Below are 15,752 nucleotides of genomic sequence, written 5' to 3'. Positions count from 1 at the left end.
ATGTTAGCTCTCTAAAGCCCAAGATATTGATGTCTATGCAGTCCATCTCATTTTGACAGCTCCCCGTTTTCCTAGTTCCATACCTGGTACATCCCACCTTCCAATGATTAGTCGATAGTTAAGGTATTGCTTCTCAGTTTTAGTTGCGTGAAAGCCACAAGTGAAGGTCCCACCTACATTATTAGATGTGACTATTCTTCGAGGAGGCGGATCCCCCCCTGTCGCATGGAGGGGATCAACTTCCAGTGCTGGGTTACAGCATCGTGCTGCTGTTCCCAACGTTTTGAGTGGCTCCGTTTTTAAAAGTTAACAATCTGTTTCTTCTTAGACCTAACCTGTTGTTAGTCTTCTTTCTTTCATAACTTTAAAACTTCAAAATAGAATGGGCTTTTTCTGGTTTGTTACTTCAAGGAAGAAATAAATAAAGTAGAAAATCACAAGTCGTTTAGCACATTTTTTGTGTGTGTGGAAGAAAGGAAAATGTGTACTTTGAGTGGTTCAGAAAATTCGCTGTACAGAATCAACAGCTTATTTCCCATCTCTGCAATGTTTCTTGACTGGAATGTTTCCATGCAACCGCTCCTCCAAGACAGGTCACACCCATTCTTTTCCAAATCCCTCTGTCGCTTCTATTGCAAAACGAAACGTTTCCTTTAGTTATTCTCAGCCTGTAGATCCAAGCGATGAAAACCTGTGTGGTTGCTTGGTCACCAGGTGTCATTGCCAACTTTTTTGATGCCACATTTGAGTCCCTTTACTTCCCATGAGCTCAGCAAGTCTTCCTACATGGCAGAGTCAGTGACAAGTTGCAGAAGTCACATTCTACTTCATCGTCTGTCTTTTTCACAAACTGCCCAAACCAAATGTCTGCTTGCTCTTTCTTGTATAATATTGACAAATAGTATTTCTTTACCCGTCTGTCAAGTCCACCTCGTACATACCATACAGCATAACTTCCAATTCTTCTTCATCAAAGTGCTGCAGTCATCGAATGGGAACAACTTCGTTAAAGTCAAGGGAACTCTATGGTGTTCTTGTACCCCACAAGAAAAAGTGACATTTTATCATCGTTGATCTTCTCAGTCGCTAGGGTATTAGAATCTCCCAACTTCAGAGCAGGTGAAACAACTCTTTCCCAAATCTGTATGTCAACAGAAAAGTACATTTCTATGCCATATTATTCAATGTTATTGTCTCTTACTTATCCAAATAAGGGAGTTATAAATTCAGTATCAGTTGATCCTAAATCCTTAAAAAAATTTTTGTTTATCCAAAATCCTTAATTGTAAGGTTTTTACTTACCATACACTTGTAGAATGGTAATGAGAAACCAGCCTGAGAAAAAAAAGAGAGAAACCAGTCTGAATACATTTTTCATGAAAAAATGCCATAGCGATCAATAGACCAATGAAACAGAAATAGGAAAGATCAGGATTAGTGGTTGATGCTGGATTTATCTTCAAGCAGTACTTACTCTTGCCAGAACACTCAAATAAACCACAAATACTTGGTCTCAAAACTTCATGTGAAAGCAAAACAAAAAATATTATCTTGCCAAACCATCATAATCATCCTTCTTTTTGAAATATTACATATAGTCCCTTCATCAAGTCCTAGGGCTTTAATGTCATAATCTGTTGGAAGTAATGTTGAAATGATGTCCGATGGGATGTATTGATCTTGTGACCGGATAGTGCATCAAACTGGGACACAGCATGGAAGTGAGCAAGTTCCCACCTAAAGCTGCATTCATAAGGACTTTGTGGATCACCTTTAGTTATGTATGAATTCCATTTCAAGGATCATTGAATGTTGTTATTTTTGTGGTGTGAGTAACAAAGTATCTAATGTGAATCCAAATTCCAATTTTATTATGTAAGGAAATGCAAAAACTACAAACTTCTTGTCGAGAGAGATAAGATCTAGGATTAGCAAAGAACTTCTTTTTTTCTATTGACCAGTAATTTTTTGTGTGCATTTTATTAGGGGCTCATACAAGCCTTATCACAATCCATATATATACATACATCAATTGTATAAAGCACATCCATACATTCTTTTCCCTAATCATTTCAAAGCATTTGCTCTCCACTTAAGCCCTTTGCATCAGGTTCTCTTTTTTTTTCCCTCCCTCCCCGCTCCCCACTCCCTCATGAGCCCTTGATAATTTATAGATTGTTATTTTGTCATATCTTGCCCTATGCGGAGTCTCCCTTCTCCCCCTTCTCTGCCGTCCATCTCCCAGGGAAGAGGTCACATGTGGATCCTTGTAATCAGTTTCCCCTTTCCAACCCACTCACCCTCCACTCTCCCAGCATCGCCCCTCACACCCCTGGTCCCGGAGGTATCGTCCACCCTGGATTCCCTGTGCCTCCAGCTACCATATGCACCAGTGTACAACCTCTGCCCTATCCAGTCCTGCAAGGTAAAATTCGGATCGTGGTAGTTGGGGAGAGGAAGCTTCCAGGATCTGGGGGAAAGCTGTGTTCTTCATCGGTATTACATCGCACCCTGACTGACCCATCTCCTCTCCTAAATCCCTCTATGAGGGGATCTCCAGTGGCCAACAAATGGGTCTTGGGTCTCCACTCTGCACTTCCCCCTTCATTCACTGAGGTATATATATATATATATATATATATATATATATATATATATATATATATATATATATATAATTTGCCTGATGCCTTATATCTGGTTCCTTTGGCACCTCGTGATTGCACAGGCTGGCGTGCTTCTTCCATGTGGGCTTTATTGCTCCTGAGCTAGATGGCTGCTTGTTCACCTTCAAGCCTTTAAGACCCCAGGCACTATCTCTTTTGATAGTGAAACAAATGATTCCCTTCTATTAGTGTTACACATACTCTTTTTACATAGTCCCACCCAATCATTTGGTGGGAGTTACAGACACTTGGTTAGAAGAGCCATATTAAGAAATTTCACTCTACCACATCCCTAAAAGCATGCACACCAAATTCCTATAGGCAAGGAACACTGATCTTGAGGCTTTATTACTGTATTGCCAGTAAAAGGAAGCCTGCTATCTGTCCTGAAGGTATCGCCTCATTTCTCCAGGTTGTTCACTGCATAGATAACCTTGGTAAAGACTATGGGTAAAGAGTTATCAGGGTCTTGCATTGTTGATATACTCAGCGAGGATGTGCAGTGATAACCAGGACTCACAGCAGACTGCTCCTATAACAAAGACAAGACGCTCTTTTCATTATTTTGAATAATTTTTTTCTTCATCTCATTTTGGCTATTTTCTATTTCTATGTTTTCAAGTTCACTCATCTTTCCTTCTTCAGGATCTAATCCGCTCTCAATCCCACCCAGTGCATTCCTCGTTTCAGATGGAATTTTTTTTCTCTAGAAGTTTGAGATGGGTCTTTTTTTATATCTCTATCTGTCTAACTTTTTGAATATATGGAACATAGTTATAAAAACATTCAATGTTCTTGTCTGCAAACTCTAATAACTGTGTTAATTCTGAATGATTATTTTTCTCTTTATTGTAGACAGTGCTACCTGTACCTATAATCTTTGATTGGATGTCAGATAAGGGGACATAGTTTTAAACCTCATTGAATGTTAGCTATGGCTATTCCTACTGATGATCTTAATTACACCATTCTTCTGTGATGTAGTTCAGTTACTTACTAACAGTTTTACCCTTTTGAGTCTTGCTTTTATGGTTGTTGGGTGGTTGTAGAGTAGTGCTCACCCTAGGACCAATTGTTTCCCACCACTGAGGCAAGCTGGTTCTAAGTAGTTTGCACAGTGAATCATTTGCTTTGGCTTTGTTCTAGTTTGGGTGATAGGAGCAGGGTGTGACCCTGTGACTCCTTTCAGATGGTTCTTTCATCAGTCTTGGGTAGTTCTCTCACACACATGCTCTGATTATTCCTCCTAGGAATACAGAAGCCCTAGTGGTATCGTAGGTTATGTGTTGGACTGCAACCCACAAAGTCAGCAGTTTGAAATGACCTGTTGCCCCCAGGGAGAGAGATGAGGCTGTCTACTCCCGTCAAGCGTTACACTCTTGAAAACCCACAGGAGCAGTTCTAGCCTACCCTACAGGGTTGCTCTGAGTCAGAATGAGCTTGATGGCAGTGAACTTGAACTCTGCATACCTCCAGGCTTCTATTTGTGTAGATCTCTCCTCTCTGATGCGCCATCTTATAAGTGTTAGTGGTTTTGTTCTTCTCAGACTCTCACTTTCACCTCCTCCATACAGGGAGTCTTCAATGCTGGAAACTCTCAGGCTGTCAGCAGGGAAGTTTTAAGCCTCACTTCATTTGTTATCCATCTTTTAATATTATTGCTCTTCATGGTCTGATGTCCAGTGTTATGGGTTGATTTGTGTCTTTTACCAGGCCTCCTTCCCAGTCTGTGTTGAATTCCTAGATATGATCCTGTTTGGAGATTGTTTTTCCTTTTATTAAATTGGGTCATATTAGTGTAAGGTGAATCCTAACCCTAATGACTTCTAAGTTATAAAAAGACCAGACACGGAGACATACATGCAAGGGGAGGAGGGAAGCAGATGCATATGAGGATTATCTATAAATCAAGGAGCCATGATAATCCTGGGACTACCAGCAGTAACGGAATTTACATTGCGGAGATCTTGATTTGAACTTTTAACCTCTAGAACTGAGAAAGTGAATGCCTAATTGTTAAAGCTGCCTACCGGTGGCATTTCCGTTATAGCAGCATTAGAACTTTGGTGGGGTGAGATGGGGTGCCGGGATTGTTTCAGGAAAATGTGTTTCCATTCCCTGTTACTCCACCTCGAGCCGAAGTCTCTTTAGTAATTTACTTTGGCCATGGTTTCACCCAATACATTTTTCTGTTCTTTCCACTTCAAGAACTCCAATTACATGAATATTAGGGTACTTAAATTTCCTCCAGTACACTGGTTCTCTTTTCTTCTACTTTTTATTGTGAATTGGGCTGAAGGTTCACAGAGCAGTAAATTGTCCATTCATACACATTTCTCCTCAAACATATGTCAGATTTCCATTCAGACAAAATTCAGACACGTGTTGTTCATCGGATTGATTGTGATCCCTACAATGCAATATTACTTATCCCACGGCCTCCCTGTGTTTCCTATCGTCCTTTCTCCTTCGTTCTTACCTGAGGTAGTTAGTTTATTGTGTCAACCTGGTCGATAAACACAGGTGGGGTTAATTGAAGGGCGGAGGGATAAATGGCTCGGTGAGCCTCACCTTTCTAGTTCTCGGGTCTCTTGCTTTGTGATGGTCAGACCAGGGTGCAGCTGCCTTACCCAGTTCCCTGCTACAGCTGGCAAGGCTGACTTCCTGCAAGACATCCCTGAGGAGAAGCCACATGGACCTACCCCAGTGCAGGTCCTGGGTGCTGGAGAAGCCATATGGAGACCCCTGCCAGCACTGCAATGCTTACACATTCGCTGACTTGGCTTTCCTCCTATAGTCGGCATCATTGCATCTGTTTTGTGAGATGGAGGAGGACATTGTGGATTGGTGTTGGACATATGGGTTAATGGGTTAATGTTGGGCTTGGGCAGCACTGGGTTGGGATGTTTTCTTGATGTGCACTTACCCTTTATATGAAACTCTCTCTTATGCATATACGTTTCTGTGGATTTGTTTCTTTAAAGTACCCAGACTAATACATTGTCTATTCTGAACTTTGTCTTTGGGCGAATACTGCACTTCGAGATGGTAAAAGGAACCATCGCAAACAGTTGTTTAATCGAAGGTGCGTATATTTTATTAGTGTTATGGTTCTCCTTATAGACTTCTTGATTGGCTGGAAATTTTCTCATGGGTAAGTTCATTTCCAGACCTGAAGGGTGACTAAGGGTCATAGACTCATTGCTATCTGGATAGTAAGCCTGATTTTTTTTTATGATTTTGAGTTTGTTTCATTTTTACCTTCCACTCTGTCTAGGACCTTCTCAGTGATCCCTTTCAGAGCAGAGCAGTAGCCAGGCACGATATAACCCATCAATCCCACTACTTGGAATATATCCTAGAGAAATAAAAGCCACAACATAAACATCTATGTACACAAACATGTTAATCACAACACCATTCATGATAGCAAAAAGATAGAAACAACTTACGTGTCCATCATTGGAAGAAAGGAGAAACAAACTGTGGGATGTATACATCATAGAATACCACACAACATGGAAGTATAATGACGAATCTACGAAACACGTGATACCATGCATGAAACTGAAGAAAATATTATGCTGAGTGAAATTAGTCAACCACAAAAGGACAAATATTATAGGTGGCCACTAGTGTAAAAAGTCAAGAAAAAATGTTCACACTAAAAGAAATCTTTTGTGGTTGCTGGGGGGAGAAAGGAAAGGGAGCTTGCCACTGATGAGAGGGTGTTCTTGTCGTTAAGTGCCGTTGAGTCAATTCTGGCTCGACATCAACCCTATGGACAACAGAGCCAAACACTGCCAGTCCTGCACCACCTCACAGTTGTTGCTCTGATGAGCTGTTGTTGCAAACACTGCGTCAGTCGATCTTCTCCAGGGTCTTCCTCTTTTACACCGCCCTTCCACTTCACAGGGACTGGTCTCCCCTGGTAACATGTCCAAAGGACGTGAGATGAAGTCTTGCCATCTGTGCGTTCGAAGAATATTCTATCTGTACTTCCTCCAAGACAGATTTGTTTGTTTTTTGGCAGTCCCTGATTCTTTCAATATTCTTCACCAGCACCACACTATAAATGAATTGATTCTTTTTTTAATCTCTCTTATTCAGTGTTCAACTATCATATACATATAAGACAGATGAAAACACCATGGTATCTCAGGCCGGGTGGACTAGAGAAAAAAACCCAGTGACACTCAAGTATGTTCAAGAGAGAGCTTTATATGAAGAAGTAATGATAGATCAAGAAAATATCTCAGCCCAGTCCAACTCAAGTCCATAACTCCAATAACAGACCACATGTTCCTCTTCAGACTCCCTCAGCCATATGCAATTATGCAGAATGCAAGAAGATCAAATGGCTTGGGTGTGCAAAGCCATGTGGATCTGAAGTCGGTGGAAAGCATGCCTGGGCTCCGGCAGCTCTCTGGGCCAGCAAGCAGTAAAGTCAAGGAAGAGAGAGAGGAGCAGGTTCCCAGAGTCCTCCTATGAGAAGGCCATGTCCACAGGAGGCATCATCAGGCCTCCTTGTGTCATCACCTGATTGACAGCTTGCGTACCACCCCATACACTTAAAAAAATCATTTTACTGGGGGCTCTTACCGCTCTTATAACATTCCATACATCAATTGTATCAAGTATGTTTGTACACATGTTGCCATCAGCATTTCCAAAACATTTCCTTTCTACTTGAGAGACCCCCAAACCCATCTGTAGACAATAGGACATCCCCTCACAGAAGGGTCGCAAGGGAGGGATGAGTCAACACCCTTTGGCACAGGATAGCACCAACAAAACACACACTATTCCTTTGGTTCCTCGAGGCTTCCTCACCCCCACCTATCATGACCCCAGTCCTGCCTTTCAGTTCTGGCGAGACTGGGCATCTACATTGGTACAGATAAGAGCTCACGACACGGAATCCAGGACAGATAAACCCCTCAGGAACAGAAATGGGAGTAATGATACCAAGAGGATAGGGAGAAGGTGGGGAGGAAGGGGGAACTGAACTGACTGCAGTGATAGATGCATAACCCCCCCCTCCCCCAAGGGGGGATGAACAACAAAATGTGGGTTAAGGGAGACAGCAGTTGGTGTAAGATTTGGAAATAATAATAATTTATAATTTATCAAGGGGTCACGTGGGTGAGAGGGGGTGAGAAGGAGGGAAAAAAGAGTTGATATCAAGGGCTTAAATGTAAATGTTTATAAAATGATGATGGCAACATATGTACAAATATACTTGAAACAATTGATGTATAGAATGTTATAAGAGCTGTAAGAGCCCTCAAAAAATGATTTAAAAACATTTTTAAAAAGCAACTGTCTGCTACTTAGTAGTTGTGTTCACTTCTGAATGAACATATTCTCTTATAGTGACTGATTGGCTTACTCAGCACCATCCGATTGCTAGTTCGGGCTAGACCAGGCAGTTGGAAATACCATGGCTTTCCCTGTAGCTTGAACGGCTTCCTTCAGCAGCATTGGTTCTTGCTCACCTGCGACCTCCTGAAAGGCTGGACTGTCGACCAGTTCATTTTGTCACAATGACTCTTTTTATCCCTTCCATCTTCTCCTGATGCTTCCTGCACCAGACGATATTTTGCCATAGAACCTCGTAAATATTGCAATTCGAGTCTTCATTTTTTTCTTCTGCTCTTTCAGCTTAAGATATGCTCTTCCTTTTTTACTCCACGTCTTGGCACATTTCATTATAATACTTTAACGTATCACGCTGCCCTTTGAAATGCCCCATGCAGCTCTTTCACTTCATCATTTCTTTCATTTGCTTTAGCCTTTCTAGGATCGGGGGCAAGCTTCAGAGTCTCTCTCCTCTGATGTTCTGATGGCACTTTGATCTTTTCTTTGTCTTCTATTTTTTAAAATGTCATCTCTGGCTTTCTTCATGCATGGTGTTCTTGGTATCATCCCACGGCTCATCAGGTCTTCTGCCATTAGTGTTCACTGAGTCAAATCTATTCTTGAGATGTTTTCAAAATTCAGATGGAATATACTCAAGGTCATAGTTTGGCTCTCATGGACTTGGTTTAATTTCTTCAACTTCTCCTTGAACTTACATGTGAGCAATTGATGGCCTGTCGGAAAAGATGCATATTCGTGCCCATTTCAAACGGTCTTGTTTTGGCTGCTGATAACGAGTTTCTACCTTTCTGAAATGGGCACGAATATGCATCTCTTCCACTTAGTTCGGCCCTTGTAGTAAGCTGAACACTGAGCTGCTAACCACACGATGAGCTGTTGGAAAGTAATAGTTGCTCCCAGGGAGAATGATGAGACTTTCTGTTTTATAAACTGTAACATTCTTGGAAACTCATGGGGGCAGTTCTACCACGTTTCATAGGGGTGCTATCAGTTGGCATAGACTTACTGGTGGTGAGTTTGGTGTTTGGTAATGACTGCGAAATTTCTTGGCATCAACTAGTACTTGCTTCCACACACTCTTTCTTTTTTTATTAGATGCAAGAATTTTTGAGTCTTACCTTGCTTAATATTGTATTTTTTGGTATATCTATAGATTTGCTTGAGGTTTGTCTTAAGACAGTTATATGGAAATAGTTCAATGGCTTCCAAAATAACATGTGAGGTTATCCAGGCAGGACTGTCGAGACTTTAGTTTGGGCTAGGTTTCTCCTACTTGTGGTAATGATAGCCTGGGGGTGTAGTGAGTTACACATTGGGGTGTGAACCACAAGGTGAATAGTTTGACTCCACCAGCAGCCCTGAGGGAGAAGGGGATGAGGCTTTCTACTCCAGTAAAGATCTGCGACCCTGGAAACTCAGTGGGATGATCTACAATGTCTTAAAGCATAGCTGTGAGTTGGAAAGACCTAATAGCAGTGGATTTGGTTTTTGACACAAATCTTGAGTGGCATTAGTTACATTTTTCAATATAAGTTGAGATTCTCATTAATTCTGTTCTGGATGTTTTGTTTCCAGAAATCTATTTCCCTTTTCATTTTTATCTGCTTGATAATAACTGACCTTAATGTCTATTATCTTTAGAGTAGTTTTTTTCATTTTTGAAAAGTCATTTTATTGGGGGCTCATACAACTCTTATCACAATCCATCCATCCATTGTGTCAAGCACATTTGTACATATGTTGCCATCATCATTCTCAAAACATTTGCTTTCTACTTGAGCCCTTGGTATCAGCTTCTTACTTTTCCCCTCCCACCCCATTTCCCCTCTCCCATGAACCCTTGATAATTTATAAATTATTATTATTTTATCATATGCCATCTGACATCTCCCTTCATTCACTTCTCTGCTGTCCGTCCCCCAGGGAGGAGATTATATGTAGATCCTTGTAATCTGTTCTCCCTTTCTCCCTATTTTTCCATTGTTGTCTCTAGTTTTTAGCTGTTTTAAGGTAGTATAGTGAATCTTGTACCTTTCATTCCATTTTGTCTCTAACCTTTGTCTCACAGCTAATTGTGGAAGACTCTTCTTTTTCTTTTTTTATTTTTGCTGATCTGTTTTTAATTTTTTAAAATTTATTTTTATAGCAGACACCCACAAGGCAATAGGGCAGAGAGTATACATGAGGCAGTGAGGACAGGGTGAGGAGTTGGAAGGTCCCATCTTTGTCCCGGAAGACCTCTCAGCAGGGCTGGCAGGGCCAGACTGCTCCCAAGAGACCCCGAGCCTCCCACCTGATGGTATGTGCAGGGCGCAGGCAGTGAGGGTTGCCTTGCACAATGATGTGAACTGCACACTGCACCTCACGAGCATAAGTGGGAACTGGCATCTGGTCTGTTTTCCATTTGCCAAGCTGTGCACCCTGTCACGGAGCCTACATCTGCCGAGTGGGAAGGACCCTTTTTCAAATCCATCCGTCCACGCACGGCGGCCCCACACACTGAGCTGAGTGCAAGTCACACCCTTACCCCTGCTAGCTCATGACGAAATAAGATATGCAGATGGCAGAAACCATTGGTCCCCCTTTCCGACTCCTCTGGATACCCACCACAGGACCAGGCGATCCCGCCTCCACCAGGCCTCCTTCCATATCAGCCCACAGAGCTGGTGGCCATGCCAGTCAGAGGGAGGAGCCATCTGGTTTTTAATAGGTAAAATATACCAATATACTTGCTCTGAGAATGTGACTTAAACCCAAAATATAAACTTCTATAATAATAACTGACAAAACAAATTAGGTTATTCACTCTTTCCTGGGATATGTATTCATCCAACAAATATGAGAACCCTTCCAAAAGTGCTGGGAAAATTCCCATTATCTTCTAATTCCATAATTTTTGAAGCCGCCTCTTAGCTGAGCACCTATTATGGACTAATAGCCTCGGAGTGATGCAAACAGTTAACACAATGCATTGTTAACCAAAAGGTTGGAGGTTCAAGTCCTTCTGAACCAATCAGCCATTGAAAGATTTATGGAGCACACTTTTACTCTGATACACATGGGGTCAGCACACGCCAGTGTCAACTGGACGGCAAATTATTTTAATATATGCCAGGCACTTCTGATGTCAGAGAACTGCAGTTGTGATAAGGATAAGATCAAAATCCCTATTCTCCTGGAGTTTACATCGCAGCAAGTACGTTGTTTGTTTGTTTTTTATGTGAATGCAACGTATTTGCTGTCAGTATCTTTTGCAGAAAACGTCTCCCAAAAGCTAAATGATATTTTAAAAATCCTAGGAATAATGATATTTTCAGGCACACTTTGAGCTTAAAACATGTTAGCAAATTCATAGCCCTGAGCCAACATCCGTAGCGTAGCATCTGTGGGCAGCTTTCACTCAATTTAGACATAAGCTTTATGAGGTCAGATGCCGTGGTTTGCTTGTAGCAGGCGCTTAATGCAGAACGGAAAATTTCAGGCAAGGTTTCCCAAGGAACTAATTTTGCCCTCCTAGGGTATAACTGATCAAGGGGAGTTACCCCCGCGCCATTGGGACGACAGGGTTCTAGGACGATGCATCAGGGCAAGAAGGAAATGTAACCCGAAGCTGGCTGAATGTGCCTTATTGTCAGGTCTCAGATTTATGACTGGCAGGTGAGAGCTGACACTTCCTGCCTTTGGTTTAGTCCTGTCATTTCAATAGGGTTGAACTCAGTCTTCTGCCTCTCCCCTCCCTCCCCCTGGGTGAGGGTACAAAGAAGAAAGAAAAGATATTCCATAGTTTTTAAACTTTACCTTTTAGGGATGTGTGTGTGTGTGTGTGGGTATGTGTGTGTGTGTGTATGTGTGTGTGATGAACTACATAGGAAATTTCAACATGCAAACAATTCAAAGAAAACTCCGGTGTGTGGGGATGGCCAGAGGACCGCGTCCAGTCGGCAGCCAACCCCCGGGCGCCCGCCTGGGATGCCCGGTCGTGCGTGAGCCAGTCTCCAGCACACAGTCCGTGGGAGGCGTGGGCTGGCACTGGCTTGACGCCCTGCAGCGGCACATGTTGCTGTGCCACCATCCGCGACGCCAAGGAGGCTTAGGGGCAGCCGCCAGCAGGGGCTCTGGAGCGGAGGAGGGGGCCCCGGTCCCCGCCCCCCGCGTGGTCCGGGGAGCCCCCTGCAGAGGCGAGCTCGCGGGGCGGTGCCCGGCGCCGGGGGCGCGGCCGACAGGGCGCTAGGCGCCGCGGGATGCCAGGCCGTGGGGGCTGGGCGGGGGGCGGTGCGGGCGCGGGCCGCGGGGCCACGTGACGCTGGTGGCACTATTAAGCGGCGCCGCAGCTGCTCGCAGCCCGAGCTGGTGCTTCGCCTGAGACCCAGCGCCCCGGCGTGTCGCTTGCCCAGGAGCCTGCCCGAAGGTCACGGTGGGCCAGCCTGCTCGCCTGCCAGCTCTTGCCTCTCCTGAGCCCCGCGCGACCCGCCTGGGACCCGGCTCCTGCCCTCGGTGTCCGTCCACCCCGCCGCGCAGCGTCCGTCCGTCCGCCGTCCGTCCGTGCGCCCGCCCGAGCCCCAGCCAGCGCAGACCATGAACCAGATCGAGCCCGGCGTGCAGTACAACTACGTCTATGATGAGGACGAGTACATGATCCAGGAGGAGGAGTGGGACCGCGACCTGCTCCTGGACCCCGCCTGGGAGAAGCAGCAGAGGAAGGTCAGCCAGGGCCGGGGGTCGCGGTCCCTGCGCGGGGCTGCTACCTGGTGGCCATCGCCGTCCACAGGGCGGACGCTCTTTAAATAGGGATGTGCCGTCCCGAGTCGGCGTGACCCAGGACGGACACCCCCTTAGCGAGGAGAACGGACGTGCCCAGGGGCGCGCGCCAAACTGGGGGTGCTTGGGGAGGGTGGGTGGGCCGCGGGTGGACAACAGAGTTACAAAACTAAACACATCACAGAAAGCAGAGTGTGGTTCTGTTCTCACACAAACTTAAACGGGACCGGAATCGGAGGGAGTCTCCACCCTGCCCTGATCCGTGGAGCCGGTGACCTTGGCCCTGGTGTCCGCTCTCCTGGCTCCTTTGTGTTCATGATCCCTTACTCCCTATCCGAGAGGGATCCGATTAGCAGCCGCGGCTTTCCCTCCTGGATTTTCACAGAGCAGCTCCAAAGAGCGATAGAAAATCATGTACTGATTGGTTGGTGCTCTGTAGAGAGGACTGCCCTGTGGATAGGTGAAATTCACTGATAAAGTAATAATTATCTCACACTTGTTTAACGCTCTATTTATAGTTCGTTGAGGTAAGCAGGGACAAGGGAGTCAGCCAGCTCTAAAAACGTCCTGTGCATCCTGGTTGGCACACTCTGGGGACCCAGTGGAACATTCCTCCATTTCAAGGTTTCTTCTTGATCCTGGAGGCCAGGGCCAGCGGGCAGTGCTCAGCCGGCCTCCTCAGTGACCAGGCACAGAACACGCCCCTCGTTTCAGGCTCGCAACAGGGAGCGCTCACCTCATCTCCCCACGACAGTGTCATGGCAAAAGCAAAGTGCTTCCAGGGTCACTCCCCCCCCACCACCACCATTTTTCTGGGAGTGGGGCAAAGTGGATGTGCCTCCTATGGGACTGGTTTGAGGTAGATACCTTATGCTGGCCGCATGTGCAGTGGAAAGAGCTCCATGTAGCTGCCACTGGAGGCAGCTGGACGCATGGTAGTGTCTGACTGTGGAAAGCATATATGTATATATCCCACACATCTTGTTAATAGAAAAGAAAGGGTCCCATACTTGGATAGTTCTCAAATAGGTAACATTCTTTCTCTATCAATTGCTTTCTCTTTTTTTGTCTAACATCTCTGTTAAGATACCATTTCTTATTTTAACAGATGGGTAATTCTACTGGGTTAGAATTACCAACGGTAACACCCTGGGCCTCTGGGAAAATATCACTTTTTTTTAAAGCTCTAAAATCTAGCTTTGTTTCTACCTTCACCTCGCCGTTTCCTAAGCTTCCACCATCTCTTCATTCCGTAGAAAGCAGAGAATGGGGCTGTTAAATAGACGCTGACTCTGAAGGAAACCGGCATTTCAAATCTACAGTTTTCTAAAGGATTTATTATAAGGGAAACACCATGGCCTGAGGACTATTATAAATCATCTAGACGAGCCGATCAATCAGCAACAAGCTAACAATATAGTATTTTTTTAAAGCGACTTTAACTTGTAACACTTCTTAAAATTCCTTTCCTCTCACAGTTTTTGATTACTACAATTTTCATGGTTTTATAAAAAAACTCCTAACATTTTGCCTCAAAAGATTGTACTTTTATTGTCTTACGATGAACAATTAAACAGCAAAGAAATTGGACAGGTATCCTTCCCATCATTTTGGAAAATACTTGTCTAATTTTTTAATATATACATAATAGCAAGATGGAGCTAATGTGAATTTCCAAAGGTCACAATGTCAAGTCTTCTACCACAGTTATTTAAAAAAATCTATTCACAATAGTTTTTGATAGAATGGCATTGTAATTATTTTTTGTTTTGGGATTCCTGTGGGAATACTTCATGTATATTGTAGGATGTCTAGTGGTGTAGTGGTTACGTATTGGGCCCTGGGCTGGGATTTTTATGGTTGGTATTTCAAAACCACCAGCAGCTGCTCCAGAGAAAGACTGGACTTTCTACTCCCATAAACAGTTACAGTTTCAGAAACCCATGGGGGTCCCTATGAGTCAGCTTTGCTAGTTGGCATTGAATTTGGTATTTTTGGTTTTAGGCATATTATTTAAAAGCAGATATGTCTCCATTTTAAAATCGTGCTAAAAAGTTTAGAGTGATATATGTATGTCTTTTAAGTGAGATTGAGTGTTACAGATATTGGGTAAATAAAACAAAAACCTACATTAGGACACAGATGGAAACGTTTCAGAAGATACTCTGTTTCTACTTTTGGAATAGAACCTGCTCAAGTCCATAAAGTAATGTTGACCTGTGAGCTCAGTGCCGCCGGAGCAGTGGCCTCTATTTCTGTCTTATGAGGCAGACCGCTGGAACAGAGCGTGGATAAAATGCCATTGTTTCTATTGTGGGCTCCCTTCTCCACACTTGCCATTTCAGCGATATGCCGGGTATGAGAGCTGTCAACAGATGCCGGTCACACATGATGACGTCTGTAGCGTTATAATGGATGGGGTGCCTAATTATACCCACGCTTCGGAGAGTTTCATGGGCTGTGGTAATCCTTGATCTCTGGTGTGGAATTCCTTGCTACAGAAGGACTTGGTAAAGTGTAGTTCTTTTTTTATAAAAGGAGACATCCTGAAGATGTTGGATTTAGCATACAAATGGATAGGCATTCCAAAGTGCTCATCTTGTCTTTGAGGGGTGTGTTTTGTTAACCAGCATAAGAATATTTATTTATTGCAAATAAATTATACTTCATCCAACAAAGGAGTAGAAGGGAAACTCCTGAAGGGTCCTAGGTACAATACTCTAGCTGGTAACAGTCCGTGAAACAAGAGTAAACTCATGAGACTTTCTACTGGTTTGAGAGAATATTTTGCCCACCTGGGATCACAGTTGAGGAATATCTATTTTTACACCAGATTCTCATCAGCGACTTTGGAGGTGTGTGTAGAACTTTGATGTCTGGAAGAAGCTTTTCATGGAACCAAGGAACACATTCAGCTTGTAACTCAACTGTGGCCTTATCAGGAAC

General features: G+C 43.9%; 1 protein-coding gene and 1 pseudogene across 6 annotated transcripts in view; one reads left to right on the top strand and one right to left on the bottom strand.

The window, feature by feature from the left end:
- Positions 1–594: 594 nt before the first annotated feature.
- On the bottom strand, positions 595–12,120 carry LOC142440476 (NEDD4-like E3 ubiquitin-protein ligase WWP1; annotated as a pseudogene).
- ACTN2 (actinin alpha 2) overlaps positions 3,177–15,752 on the top strand; it is a 107,193-nt gene continuing 94,617 nt past the window's right edge. For 4 of the 6 annotated variants that reach the window (XM_075540613.1, XM_075540615.1, XM_075540614.1 and 1 more), the window contains exon 1: positions 12,467–12,749. In XM_075540613.1, the coding sequence (XP_075396728.1) occupies positions 12,624–12,749 (126 nt within the window). In that variant the 5' untranslated portion in view covers positions 12,467–12,623. Of the gene's footprint in view, positions 3,195–12,466; positions 12,750–15,752 lie in introns of those variants that run through there. The other 2 variants (XM_075540619.1, XM_075540620.1) reach the window with 1 other exon arrangement.

This window comes from Tenrec ecaudatus, chromosome 1, assembly GCF_050624435.1.
Source record: "Tenrec ecaudatus isolate mTenEca1 chromosome 1, mTenEca1.hap1, whole genome shotgun sequence".
Lineage (NCBI taxonomy): Eukaryota > Metazoa > Chordata > Mammalia > Afrosoricida > Tenrecidae > Tenrec > Tenrec ecaudatus.
This window is presented reverse-complemented; position numbering and strand designations above follow the sequence as displayed.